Source organism: Vespula vulgaris, chromosome 9 (genome assembly GCF_905475345.1).
Source record: "Vespula vulgaris chromosome 9, iyVesVulg1.1, whole genome shotgun sequence".
Lineage (NCBI taxonomy): Eukaryota > Metazoa > Arthropoda > Insecta > Hymenoptera > Vespidae > Vespula > Vespula vulgaris.
This window is the reverse complement of record NC_066594.1, coordinates 2,162,355-2,177,500: the sequence shown is the minus strand read 5'-3', so window position 1 is coordinate 2,177,500 and position 15,146 is coordinate 2,162,355. Positions and strand designations below refer to the sequence as shown.

Here is a 15,146-nt window from a genome sequence, read left to right as displayed (position 1 = left end):
GTAAATGTTGTCATATCAATGGGGATCTGCATATGGATGCAACGCGGCAGATATACCACGGCTAGTTGGTGACACGCGTGCTTTGGCGACATGTGCACTTGGTTTAACCCGTTGTCCCACCCACTTTGAAGACCTTTCCCACCCATCGATTTCGAACCCAGTATCGGCAGGCTGGGTGGTATTTTTTTCTTTTTTCTTTTTTTCCCTTTTCTTTTTTTTTCTTCCTTTCTTTCTTTCTTTTGCTTCTTTCCTTTTCTTCCTTTTGAAAATACTATAGATAGATACACGTAGGTAGTAGTATTATTATATCCTGGGTATAGGTAGATACGAAAAGTGCTACGTCAAACGTTTTATCTTCCATCAATTTATCTCTCATCGATCGTTCGTTCCTTCTACGATCCTCCGATTTTGCGATTATTATCGTTCCGACGACGATTTGCATGAATCCATCGAGTGAGTGAAAGAGAGAGAGAGAGAGAGAGAGAGAAGAAAAAGAGAGAGAATAGGATTAGCATTTCTGATCAAGATTATACACTGATTTACGTAACGTTCGATAATGAATCGTAAATATTTGTCTTATAACTTTTGATTAACGAGCATGTTAATCGTGATCACTCCAAGAAAAATCCATTGGATTAATGAGATCTATGCAATTTTATTATAGTAAACTGGGATATGGTAAAATGGAATTCGTAACGATGAGTATCGTACGACGTAACTGATAAATCAAAGTTTATTTTCCATTCGCGGATTTTCCTGTCTCGCCTGTGAATACGTATGTTCTATCTCTCTTCTTTTTTTCCCCTTCTCTACTCGTTGCAATTTCTCTCTCTCTCTCTCTTTCTAGTTCGTTGGAAATCGTTAAACGAGAAATAAACTAGAACGTAAGCCAACGTACGTGACGATGCATCGGTAGGACCGATCATTTAGAAAGAAAGAGAGCAAAAAATGAAAAAAGAAAAAAGAAGAAGAGCTTTCAACGTTTTCTCTTTAGAGAGAAAAAAGGAAAAAAAGAAAGAAACGAAGCAGAAAGAGAAAAAAGAAAACGTGAACAAACTTACTCTCTCTAACAGTGGTTAGTTACGTCATAATCTCTAATACAAAGCACGCAAACGTCTTGTGGTTCGCATTAAATTCGGAACACCGAATAGAATAGGTACACGACGCTCGATTGGTTTGCGGTTGCATCCCTTGGTAATGAGCCACGCAGATGGCACGTCTCAGGAAACCCATTAGACCGATTCTAAACAGGAGAACCAATTCGATAGGAGCCAAATGCTTCGCTTGCAAAACGTTTATGTATATGATCGTTATCTTTGGAAATAATTTAATAACATAAAACGTTTAATTTTATATCTATGATCTACTTTGTTACTCTTGTAATAAAATAGCTGTTAGTAAAATAGCTGGTATATTGCAAATATTCTCCATTAATGTTATCCCATTAATATATTCATACAATTATTATATAATGCGAGGATATAATAGTAAATTATATGTCGATCTGATATATTTAATCTTATATAATAATTTTTATATTACAATTAATATATATATATTATATATATAGAAGAATTATTATATAAGATTGATATATAATTATTTTATTACTAATTATTATTAATCGTTTGCAAGAATATTATATAGATACATATATATAATTTTTATTGTTATAAATAATATATTATACTTTATATAAAAAGTATATTATGTTAATAATAATTATGTAAGTTCCACTTACCTGTAGATATAAATATATATATATATATATATAAAGAAAGAAAAAAGAAAAGAAATTTAGACAAATTTTCAAACACACCGAATACAATACTGAATGGAAAATCATAAAGAGGACGGATACATAGAGGAAATAGATACTATGATGAGCTTATATGTTACAGGTACAAATAGGTATACAAGGAGATACATATATTATGTATATAGACATCGATGCTTTCGGCGTGTTCACATTTATTCGATAAAAAAATCAAGTACAATAATGACAGTGGTGCGCGACGGCGGTCACCACTATCGCGCGATCGACGTTCGCATAACGTTTACGATATCATTATCGATAACTATATAAAAGTGAAAAAATCTGTACAATGAAAGACATACGGGTAGCGGAGAGATGCCTCCGTCCCATTGCAAACTCCCATTGATCGGACTCGTCGCTTCGAAGTCTGCATTTTACGCACGATCCAAATGAAAAAGAGAACGATTTCCATCGCATAAAGAAAGAAAGAAATAGATATAAACGAGAGAGAGAGAGAGAGAGAAAAAGAGAGGAGTATAAAAGGAGAGAGAGAGAGAGAGAATGAGAGAAGATCGTACGAAGACGATTGCGACTTCGAAGCTTCGTGCCGGTCGGTGGTCGAGCAGTGGACGTGAGAACAATTCGTTAAATTAATCGACCATAGGGAGTAATAATTACAAGATATTAAGATTATCATGAATATAATTAATAATACAAAATATAATAATAATAATAATAATAATAATAATAATAATAATAATAAAAATAATAATTATAATAAAAATAATAATAATACAAGAAGTAAAAGAATAATTATAATAATAATAATAATAATAATAATAATAATAATAATACAGATAGAATAATAATAATAATAATAATAATAATAATAATAATAATAATAATAATAGTAATAATTACTCGTTCGCGTATAGTATTATTCAAAATCAAACTCAATAAAATTAATAACATAAAAAAAATAGTGATAAACTAAAAATAAAGGGAAAAAAGAGAAAAAAAAAAGGAAAAAAAAAGAAGAAAAAATAATTCATCAATAACGTATGATCTGTAGTGACTTAAATAACACAGCTTCGTAATGTTGAAGCCGTGGGTGTTTCGAATACTCGTCAAATTCTAAGTTCCATTCCATTATGAATGAAATCATGTGATATAGTTTCGTCGTACTATTCTTTTCTCGCTAACACTTCGCATTCATTGACGAAAATCATTGTAAGCTGAGTGATAGTTTTTATAGGAGTATCGAGTACCCACGGCCACGTACGTTTGTTTAAAAGTAAACCTCCAACGCGTAATTGAAAAAAAAAAAGAGGAGAGGAACGAGAAGTAGAGAACAAAAAAGAAAGAAAAGAAAAAATAATAATAATAATTTGTCAAGAATCTTAAAGTGCACGTTTCCCATTTAAATCGTCCAATGCACTCTCTGATTTTTCTTTCTTTCTCTCTGTTTCTTTTCTTTTCCTTCTTTTCTCTTCTCATCTCGTTGCATCGAAAGAAAGAAAGAAAGAGAGAAAGAAAGAAAGAAAGAAAGAAGAAAAATTATAGAGAAGAAAAAAAATTACATGAAAAGGAAAGAAAATTAATAGTAATAAAAAAAAAATAAAGGAGAGCGGGGTTCCTCATCCTCTTCGTTCGATAATTCTCGCTTGGATCACAAATAATAAAATCGAGTAACTTCGAACGATCGATTTTCTCGTGACGGACGCGTCCTCTCTCTCTCTCTCTCTCTCTCTCTCTCTCTCTCTCTCCCTCTCTCTTTCTCTCTTTCCCTGTCTCTCTCGAAAGAAAAAAAGAGACAAAAAAAGAAAAAAAAAGGGAACGAAATATTAGAAATAAGAACGGAAATATTAGAGGACGAGTCTCGTCAATTTTCATGGATTTACAAAAAATGGATTTCGCAAAACGGAGGTCGTTGTCTCCACTAGTCGATCTTTTTCTCCCTTCGCTCTTTCGCTCGCATTCGCTCTCTTTTTTTTTCTATAGAAAAAATAAAAGAAACATGACAATACATATATATAAATATACATATATATATGGCGAATCGGGATATACTTTGCGAAAAAAAGAAAGCGATATGATAGGGTAACGATGATAACAAAGTTTAACGATATTCAAAAGAAAAAAGGAAAGAAAAGGGTAGAAGGAAGAAGAAAATATCAAAAGAAACAAAAAAAAGAAAAGAAGAAAAAAGAAAAAAAAGAAAAAGAAAAACAATAAAATGGAATAGAAGTAGAAAAGAAAGCTTCTCAAGCGTCGTCGCGCGCTCGCATTATTTCCCTCCTCCCTTATTTGGTCGCTTCTTTGGATCGGTCTATGCTGGACGAAACAAATTTTCGTTAACGACACATTGTTCTTTCTCTTATTTTTTTTTGTTTCTCTCTCTCTCTCTCTCTCTCTCTCTATTTTTTCCCCATTTTTTGCGTCCCTCCCTCTCTCCCTCTCTCTCTCTATCTATCTATCTCCTTCTCTGTCTCTCTCTTTGCTTACCCGTAAAGAAGTATCGTTCTCCACCTTTCTATTTCCTATCATTTTCGCTCTCCCTGTCTCTTTCTCTCTCTTTCTCACAATTTTTCATTTATTCTCTCTCTCTCTCTCATTCTTATGGTATGCATGGAGTTCGCGCTTAACGGTTATTCGGAGCCCAGACTCTATCACAAGGCAGCCTGCGAGCTTTACAACGACTTGAGAGATCCCACACCATTTTTTTTCTTTTTGAATTTTTTTTTCCTTTTTTTTGTTCGTTTTACGCGTTTTTTTTTTGACTTTTTTTTATATTTTTTTTTCTTTAAATATATTTTCGTAAGAAGTCACTAGCTGTTTAATTTCCATAGTCTCCTCCTTTTCTACTTAAATCTCGTGTCTTTGTTCACACTCGAATGAGCACACACACACAGCACACATAGACGTACACACACATTCTTTAACTCTCTCTCTCTCTCTCTGTCTATCTCGAGTTTTTATTTGTCCGTCGATATCATTTTTCATATTACTATTTTTAGTTTTTCGTTTTTATCTCTTCTCCACCCCATTTTTTTTTGTCTTTCTTTCTTTTCTTTACTTTTTTTCTTTTTTTCTTTTTTGTTTATTTTGTTTTGTATTCCTTCACGTCCCTCGTTAACGAGCATGGTCCACGACATTTGGCTATAGGTAACGTGTCCGTTCATTGAGGCAACTTCGAATTACTCGAAGTATTTCGTTTTTCAATTCGATAAGAAAACACGAATGAATTATATAAAAATGATTATAGCAAACTCGAAAGAGTTAAAGGAACAAGATGATCGATTATTAAACGCATCGGTATCCCTCGAACCTGACTACTGTACGCTCATTTTAGATACATTTAAGATTGACTTTTTCTCATCTTCCTTATTTACTTCATCTAATGGGAGTCAACGATCTTAACGAGCCCGGTTCGGGAGACTTGGAAAAACACTTGGAGTTCTGCTCGGAAAGACCGAGAATAAGAAAACTAATCGAGAGGATCGATCGCAAAGTGAAAGCATCGTTCCAGTCGACCGAACTCGCTCCGAGATTCGTTCTTCGAAAAGAAGGAAGGACAGAGCATGCCAGAGCTCGATCTATATAACGATTGGCACTTGAATTTGAAAAAAAAGGGAAAAAAAATAGAACAGAAAAAAAAGACGAAAAGAAAAAAATATCACGACTCGTCGTGCCGAACTTTTGTCCCTTTCTCTCTCTCTCTCTCTCTCTCCCTTGTTTTCTTCCTTTCTTTTTTCGTTTTTTTTGTTCCATTTTTTTCTAGCATTACTCCTAAATACGCATTGATATAAAATAAAGCATTCGTGGAAAATACAATAATTATATTATTGCAAACGTAGACATGGTCTCTGAGCAATCGATGCACTCTCTCTCTCTCTCTCTCTCTCTCTCTCTCTCTCTCTCTCTCTTTCTCTATCTCTTGTTTCTTTTGATCACATCTCGCAGTTTACAAACATATCGCGCGCGTATATGTGTGTGTGTGTGTGTGTGTGGGAGGATGTGTGTACGTGTATAGAGAGAATGAGTATGCGTGTGCATTTTGTGTCGTTTTTTTCGTTACAACAAAGTTTCGTCGTTTCCACTCGAATCGGAGCTCGCTCTCGCGGGAGTACAAATGAATACGAGAGGATGAATGAAAGTAGAAAACAAACAAAAAAAGAAACAAGAAAATAAAACAAAAAGAAAAGAAAAAGAATGGCAAGGAGGAACGACCGATCGCGGTTATTCTTCTGTCTCGTATTTTTAACGAGATAGATGCAACCGCGAGAGGTAGCCCCGATTATTATTATTGAAATACTGGTAGAAGAAAAATCAATTAACTTTTCTCCTTCTATGGCGTTACTACAATAATTTATTAATGGTAGAAAAATCTTATAAAAACAATGTCGAACGATATCGTCGTTTGATCGAAAACGAACGGTCCTTTTCTTTCTTTCTTTCTTTCTTTTCTTCTATTTTTCTTTCTCTCTTTCTCTCTTTCTGTATCTATCAATCTTTTTACGTCCTTCCTATTTTCTGGTGCATATTGCACACCAAAGAAAATAATCTTGTCATACAATTTTTAAGACCGTTCGTCCACGATCGATTTATCTCGGGATAAATGGGCGGTGGCTACGAAAGAGGTAAGAAAAATATATAACTCTTCTGACTCAAAAATTCGAAAAACGAAGAAACGAGAAACGAAAAAGAACAGTGAGCGGAAGAAGAAAGAAAAAAGGAACAACGAGATAAAAAGAAAAATTACAAAAATAAGAAATTACGAATAAGAATTAACGAGTATGAAAAATTGAAAGGACTGTTCTGTACGTCAGAAGATTGTTCATTTCTCGAACAGAAAATTTAAGAAAAAGATAAGTAGTGATAAAAAGAAACTTGGCGATTGGTTGGATAAGGACTAGTCGATTATCGTCATATCATCATCATTATCATCATCATCGTTATTATTATTATTATTATTTATTATCATTATCATCATCATCATCATCATCATCATCATCATCATCATCATCATCATCATCATCATCATCATCATCATCATTATTATTATTATTACCTCTTCGTAGCGCTTAAAGGGAGAGTAAAAACATCGAGTTTAAATACGTTTATGCGACGAGTACAATAATTAATGAATAATCATAATAATAGGTCATAGGCGACATTAATGAGTTTGAACGCAGCGGATAATGAATGTTCTTTTCGTTGTTGTAAACCTAGCTATCCAGTTTAGATCGCAATTTATAACAACGCCATATGTTCGCGTCGAACATTTATTTATTTCTCTCTCTCTCTCTCTCTCTCTCTCTCTCTCTCTCTTTCTCTCTCTAACTCTTGTTCTTTTTTTCGTTAATTATAAGCCGAGGCGCGATCGATGGACGCCAATGCCGTTTATCTCGACGAAACGCGTCTCATTTTTATGATAATAGAAATAAAAGTTCCTAAAATCATCTTAGGTATCTTCGATCGAATGATTTTTTATTGATTTTCTATCTTTTTTTTATTACTTATTCATTTATCTTCTTCTTTTTTGTTCGCTTTGTCACTATCAAATTTTTCGGTTCCTTTTCTTCTTTTTTTTTTCTTTTCCTTCCACTCTTTTCTCGCGCTACGGAAATAAATGGCATTGGATTGGTAAGTTCGCCTCATCGATCTCGACGCCTCTGGGAGATCATTTGAAAGATACTTCATTTATAATAATAATAACGTTATAACATTACGCTTTTACGAACTAATGTTTTACGAATGAACTTAATAGAAATAATAGAAATAATAATAATAATAATAATAATAATAATAATAATAATAATAATAATAATAATAATAATAAAAAGAAAATAAAGAAAAATAAAGAAAAAAAAACAAACAAACGGGAGGAGGGGGCGGACTGGGGGGAAACAAAACGAGACGAGATAAAAAAAGAACAGAGGGACGCAACGATAAGAGTCTTAGTAGTTATTATCGAGCGTATTTTCAGGGTTATTGTATTCTTCTCTAGATTTTTCTCATAAGAGAAGAATACAGTACATATTCACACGATTATTCATAATAATAATAATCAGATATTTTCTTTTAATTAATATTAAAGAGATCACAGTGACGCTTTGACGCGCGGGGATCTCGGGTGGGCGGGCTGCCTTTGCTTCGTCCACTATTACTACTACTATTCCTACTACTACTACTACTATTACTACTATTATTACTATTACTAATCGTCTATAAAAAAAAAAATAAAATAAAATTAAATTAAAACGTGTCCGATATATATGTGTATATATATATATACACACATAGACACACATACTCGAAATAATGTTCATCAAAAATCTGACACGACTAACTTTGTTATAATAAAAGTAAAGAACAAAGAAAAAAAATAAAAAAGAAAATTAACGATAGGAAAACGATAACTAATTTTGAACGGGGCTAAAGATGAAAAAAATTAATTTTTTCAACAGCCTGCCCCCCACGATCCGCATAGTCACAGTTACAGCTTTTATATCCTATTTTTATATCTCCTACTCATTCTCTCTCTCTCTCTCTCTCTCTCTCTCTCTCTCTCTCTCTTTCTTTCTTTTTCTATCTTCCTCTTTCTCTATCTTCCTCTCTCTTTCTTTCTATATCATCGGTCTTAAAAAAATTCATTGAGCCTTAAAAAAGAAGGCCACTTTCCTCTGGCCCTTACTTATACTTTCTCAAAAAGTTCTCTTTTACCATCCTTCGAAAAATCTGTGCGATTATTTTATCGCGACGGAACGTCTTCTCCATCGAAAAGATGACCTTTCGATATCGTCGAAAAATTTTCATATATGTATACACATATATGTATATATATATATATCAAATGATATACATATATATATATACATATACTTATCATTTAAAAATATATATATGTGTATGTCCATATATCTATACATATATATATTTGGATCCGTATACACATATATACGCGGTTTTCAGTTACATACATATACATACTTTTTATATATATATATATATTTATATATATATCATTTTATCAGTATTTACTCGTTATTATAATTATTACACTCTCGAGTATGGCGGACTAAAGCTATAAAATGCTTCTACTGGTTATTTATTGTTTCCTAGCTGATAATTAACCGAACGAAAGAAGAGAAAATATTTATGGAGAGAAAATCAAAGTAAAAAAATATGAAAAAGAAAAAGAAAATATATAAGAAGAAGATAAAAATCAGAGATCGTAGATCGTCGATCGTCGTATCTTTTCTCAAACTATTCCTCGAGAGACATACAAGCGTCTATGTACACATACACAAAAGCTAGTCATATTTTCTCTTTTTTTATTTTATCAAAAATCTTAGTTGACTACTCGTCGGAGGGAGAATCAGAGTACGAAATAAAAGAGATATATATATATATATAAAGAAAAAAATATCAAGTAAAAAATAAAAAAATATTCAAGAAGGAAAGGGGAGGAAAAGAAAAATTCGTCCACGCGCAATCACACCGTCTTTATCCCTTTATCCTTAATTCTATTTTTTATCGAAGAACTCGGTTAATTAAATAATTTTTTCTGAGGTTCGAAAAGGGTTGGCGGAAGTGGTTAAAGGAGTTAGGGGCAATTGGGATGGTAAATAGTGAATAAGTGGATCGACGGGGCGAGATAAAAATTGCTAAGAAACACAAAAAGGAGAAAAGGAAAAACAGAAGAAGGTTTTCTTAGCGGTGTTGAGAGGAAAAAATTAAAAAATTAAAAAAAAAAAAGATAGTTAAAAAGAAAGAAAAAAGGAGAGAAGTGGGAGGATTTTCCCTTTGGTCAGAATACTACACCTTTTCACGGAAGAGTATCACCCATCGAACGAGTGATACATCTTCGCGATGCAATGGCGATCACTACTAATTATCACGATCTGAGATGATGGCCTTGCGTCCAATTTACGTCATACTCTTTCTCCTCGGGAGACAAGAAGACGAAGAGGACGCTCGATAGAAGAAGAGGCAGAAATCCTATTCCAAGAGAAGTCGTGAACACAGAAGTCGCAGAATCCAGAAAACACTTACCGAATATATTTCTCGGATTTTTCTTTTCTTTTCTTTTCTTTTTTTTTATTTTTCTCTTTCTCGAATTAATCGTCAGTTAAGTCGTGTTACAAAAATGTTTTTTCTTTGTTATGATACTTCTTATTCTTTATCGAAAAAGAGGGAAAAGAAGATCTCAAATGTATGTATCTCAATGTATATATGTATATGTATATGCACATATAAGATATAAGTGTCGAATCGTTTCGAATAAAAACGATACGATATAAAGAGATGATTCTTTTCTGGATTCGAAATGTGTTTCTCTGTGTCCGCGAAAGCAATTTGAACTTCTCAGGTTTGAAAAAGTGTTCGCGAAAACACGATAGATGCGTTAATATTATTATACGATTAGAAAAAACACCAAGACACATATAACCTGTCTGATCGGTTAAAAATCCGATCCTTTGTTATAAAACGATTAATAATTCACACATTTTTTTTTTTTATTTTATATTCCTTATATTCTTAGTTAACACACACATTCCTTACAAGCAAAAAATCGATATCTCTCTCTCTCTTTCTCTCGTTCTCTTTCTCTCTCTCTCTCTCACACACTCTCTCTCTCTCTCTCTCTCCTCTTTTTCCTTAAACTATTTTTTGGAACGATATCAATCTACTTTCTTTTCCCTTGAGCGACTTATTCTCCGCACCCGAACGATGGCTATAAATGCCAACCACGACGTATTGGCTATTGACTTTCCGCAAGATCACCCTCGTAAAAAAGCGAGAGGCGTCTGCCAAGGATAATACAATTATTAATTCGCTTATAGATATCTTATCGCAGTTTTAATCACCGATTGGCAGTTTATTTTCTTATTTATCTCGTCGCCTATAACTTCGACGTGGTGCTAAGAAAGTAGAAAAAAGTGTATCTGTGGGTGTGAGTTTGAATATGTATATTTATGTATGTATGTTTGCGTATTTTTGTATGTCTGTACGTGTCTGTGTATCACCTATAAATAAATACTATATTTGCTATGTATTGGAATACTTTTGACGGAATAACGCCAACATCTTACTTAAACGAGGGAAAAATATAATTGAGGAAACAAAGAAAAAAGAAAGTAAAAGAAAAAGCAAAAAGAACACAAGTAGGCTGTTTCGAGAAAGAAAAAGAGAAAGAAAGCGATTCACAATACGAACCGTTTAAAATCGGTCGTAGTTTAATGGTATTACAAAGATTTTTCTCGTAACCTCTCTCAGGATATTTTTTTAATCTCACACGAGATATTCGTGAGACGATCAAGATCGCTTTCTTTGTCCTTTTTCATTTAATTTTTTTTTATTTTTTTATTTATTTTTTTTTTTTTTAAAGAGATTTTGTCAACTTCCCGTAAAACCTTCCGCAACCCTGAAACTTTTGAGATCGTCATTTGAGAGATCATTGTCAATATTCGCAAAAATTTCAAAATTATACATTCGAAATTGCAGATCGATAATCGTCGAGAAAGATAAGACAAAGGAAAAAATTAAAAAAGAAAAAGAAAAATGAACGAAAACTAACAGAGTAAAAGTGTGAAGAAGTCGGACGAATCAAATGAAATATTAATGAAAAATGGATTCGAAAGAGTCCGCAGAAAAAAAGATAAAAATTACAAAAAAAAAAAGAAACAGAAGAAAAAATGTATTGTCAAATAAAAGCACGAAAATCAACGAACAAAAAGAAATGAATGAAACTGAAGAATGATGAAGATATCGAACGAAATTGAATAGAATAATATAAAAAAAGAAAAAATAAAAAGTCATTTTGGATTGAGAATCCAAAAAATGAAAAAAGACAAATGTGAAGGAGGATCGGAATGGGGGTAGTTAAACGAGATAAAAAAGAAAAAAAAAGAAAAAAGAAAGGGGGGAAAAAAACAAAATTAGGAGGGCACAAGGCACGCGTGCCACAAAAGGCGTCTCGTGCGGAACAAGAACGCCTTCGTTAAGAGCTAAACTACAGGAGATCATTTGAAAACTGTCCAACGGGACTCGCAGCCAGCCAATTAAGATGCTGCGATTCTCGACCTATCGATTATCTACTTTAATTATTTAACGTCAACTTATTACTGCTTTTTATTACTTTAGTTTTAATTCTCTATATATATATATATATACGCATTCTTTCTCACAAATATTACGCTTTACACCCCCGTCCGTGTATTCATTTAAAAATCTTTTCCCCCACACTCTCATCTCTTACTCTCTCATTCTCTCTCTCTCTCTTTCTCTCTATCTTTCACTCTCTCACCCTCTCTCTCTCTCTCTCTCTCTTCCTTCCTTTCCTTTTCTTTTGAAAAATTATCACTCTCCGCAAACTCCCCCGATAAATCTTTCCTATGTACAGAAACTTTGTCAAAGCCATCCCACAGCGCCGTTCCGCGATCCCTATATATCAATATGGGATAATCACAAAAGAAAAAAAAAACTTAATTAAACTAAAAAGAAAATTATTAAGAATTTTAATAACGCTTGGAAATCCTTCGAGACACGTTTCGCACGATCGATTAAGGTTTCGCTATCGAAGATCTAAAGGAAAAATTAGATGATGATGATAATGGTAAAAGTTTAAAAAAAAAAAGAAGAAGAAGAAAAAGAAAGAAAAGAGGAGGAAAGAAGAATGAAAGGAAGAAAGAAAGTAGGAGAAAAGAAACGACGTGTTATCGCGGAACGGCACGGATTCAAGAACTTTGAAGATCTCGATCTCGTCGGCCGGGTAACACAACGCGTTATCTACAAGCCACGTCGAATGCTGCTCGCTCAATGTTTAACGAGACTGAGAGGGAGATAGAGAAATTAAAGAAGAAGAAAAAGAAGAAGAAAAAAAAAGAAAAAGAAAAAGAGTACGTACGAAGAATACGAACAAGTAAAAGACATAAAAAAAAGAAAGAACGAAAGGAGAGAAAAAAGGACAGAAAAAGAAAAGTAAAAAGAAAAGAAAAGAAAAAAGAAAGATCAAGTTCCTCTCCCCCTCGCCACGATAATCACACTACTCCTATTTTAACTCTTCTCTTTATTTTATTCGTAATGAGATCATCATTTGATTATTCGGTTTGTCCTCTTTGGATCTCGTCCTTTTAAGCTTCCCCGTCACCCTTGCCTCCTTTCCTTCTTCTCGCCCTTCGCGATCCTTTCGTAACGGAGAAGAGAACACAAGCTCCCTTTCTCTCTTTCTTTCTCTCTCTGTCGCTATCTCTATTATCTGTCTTTTATCTTTATCCGAAGCCCTCCCTCAAATCACATCCCCCATACCTCTATCTCTATCTCTCTATGTCTTTCTCTATCACTATCTCTATCTATCTTTCTATCGCTTTCTTTCTATCCTTGTTTTCTACACCTTCGAAGGTGCGAGGGCGAGCGATCGTATCGCAAAATACTATGCTCTTCGATGCTTCCTACCTCTTTGTATTCAACCGGAACGGCCATAGTGTTTTTCTTTTATTTTAAATAAGAAAACGATCGTCTCTCGATGAGATTGACTGGATCATTGATTGCAAGCCGAAAATAATCTGAAAATATTCGTCGTCGTATCAAAAGATGACCTTCTGCTCGGCAATTTTGTCTTCCTTTTTTCTTCTCTCTCTCTCTCTCTCTCTCTCTCTCTCTCTCTCTCACTCTTTCTTTTTTTTTCCTTTTCATTTTATTTTTTATTTTTTTATTTTTCTTTTTTCTTTTTTCTTCTCTTTCTTTCTTCTTTTTTTGTTTTTTTTTTATTTTTATTTTTATTTTTTTTTTAATCATCTTCGAAACGGACGGAGCGGTCCAATTTGAATGTAAAAAAGAGGAAGACACATAACGCATGTCCCATCGAGATCTCAAGAAAACACCATGCTCGTTCTAAATAGGTCGGCGAATCTATCGGAGGAAGGACAGCAAGTCGGATATTGTGAAACGATAATGATATATAATACTAGTTATATTAGCAATAATGATAGAATTGTAGTACCGTCGTTTTGGAGCAAGAAAAATATCTCCGCGTACTCGAAACTTTCCTATTTGTTCGGCACACCAAGAGATCGATTAGGCGATCGATTAGGCGATCGATCAATCGTTCCATCTCTCTCTCTCTCTCTCTTTTTTCTCTTTCTCTCTCTTTCTCTCTCTCGAAAAGAAAAAACAGAAAAAAACAAAAAAGAAAAAGAAAATTATCAGGAAAAGCAACGAGTGAACAGAGTTCGGAGGAGAAGATCTATAGATCACATTTGAAAGACGATCGAGAGAATTAAGGCATCGTCGTTCTCCCTCGTTAAATTCTCCTCTCGTCTTACTCTACCTCGGAGAACTTCAAAGTATTCCTCCTCCTTCTTTCCCTTCCACATCCTCCACCTCCTCCACCACCTCCTCCTCCTCCTCCTCCTCCTCCTCCTCCTCCTCCTCCTTCTCCTCCTCCTCTCATCTTTTTCTTCTCTTCCTAAACGATGGTCCTCTCTTCTCAATGCGATGATGCTCGGGATGATGCGGCGAGGCGAAAGCTCATGGATTTATCGTAGACGAGAGACAAGCCTCCAACCGAGGTAGAGAGCCACTGTCACCCATAACGTCGTCTCTCTTATAGACGCTGGGATCATGGAACGCAAAATATCGTCGGTGGATAGGCTGTTGCCGTTTGTGTTGCTCGGGAAACCGGAAGTCACCAACGACAGTCGTGAGTTCTCCAGTTCGGCGTTCTGTAACACGCAATGGCAAAATCTAAACTTTCAGAATAGTTTTACCGTTGCGAATGTGATAATTTATTCTCCATGATTTAATATACGATTATTTCCCTGTACGTTTATATCGTCCGTATCTGTATTGAAAACGATACATTTCTATCATAGTAATGAATAATTTCAATAAATAATGATATTTAAGTAATATCGTCGATCACTCCTATCTTATGATTAGCTATATGCGTGTGTGTATATGTATCTATGTGTATATATAAATGAAATGATATAGACAGGATTTAGAGAAAAATAGTTGCAAAAAAAAATAAGTAAAAATAGACGGCCGTGTATCTTTCCCATCTTAACCCCCGATTAAATCACCTATATACATACTCGTTGCAGACGATATACAAGATTGAAACGATTTCTTCGTGTAAAAGGAAACGGAAGAGAAATGATGGAAGTTATTTCTTTGTCTCGGACCCAGCGACTACTACTCTCAAGATAATCCTGAAACGCGACTTCCGATTCCCGTTTCGTCTTAATCTAACGTACTCTCTCTCTCTCTCTCTCTCTCTCTCTTTCTCTCTCTTTCTCTTTCTCTCTCTTTCTCTTTCTCTCTCTTTCTGTTTCTCTTTCATACGCATTCACGAAGCAATAATAAACGCGTCCGAAGAAAAGGG

The 15,146-nt window shown here is 34.0% G+C and overlaps 1 protein-coding gene across 5 annotated transcripts in view; it reads right to left on the bottom strand.

Annotated features, from left to right (window-relative positions):
• Positions 1-4,212: 4,212 nt before the first annotated feature.
• Positions 4,213-15,146, bottom strand: part of LOC127066270 (uncharacterized) — a 40,119-nt gene continuing 29,185 nt past the window's right edge. For 4 of the 5 annotated variants that reach the window (XM_050999775.1, XM_050999778.1, XM_050999777.1 and 1 more), the window contains one exon: positions 4,213-14,506. In XM_050999775.1, coding sequence (XP_050855732.1) covers positions 14,291-14,506 — 216 coding nt within the window. In that variant the 3' untranslated portion in view covers positions 4,213-14,290. The remainder of the gene's footprint in view (positions 14,507-15,146) is intronic. The other variant, XM_050999779.1, reaches the window with a different exon arrangement.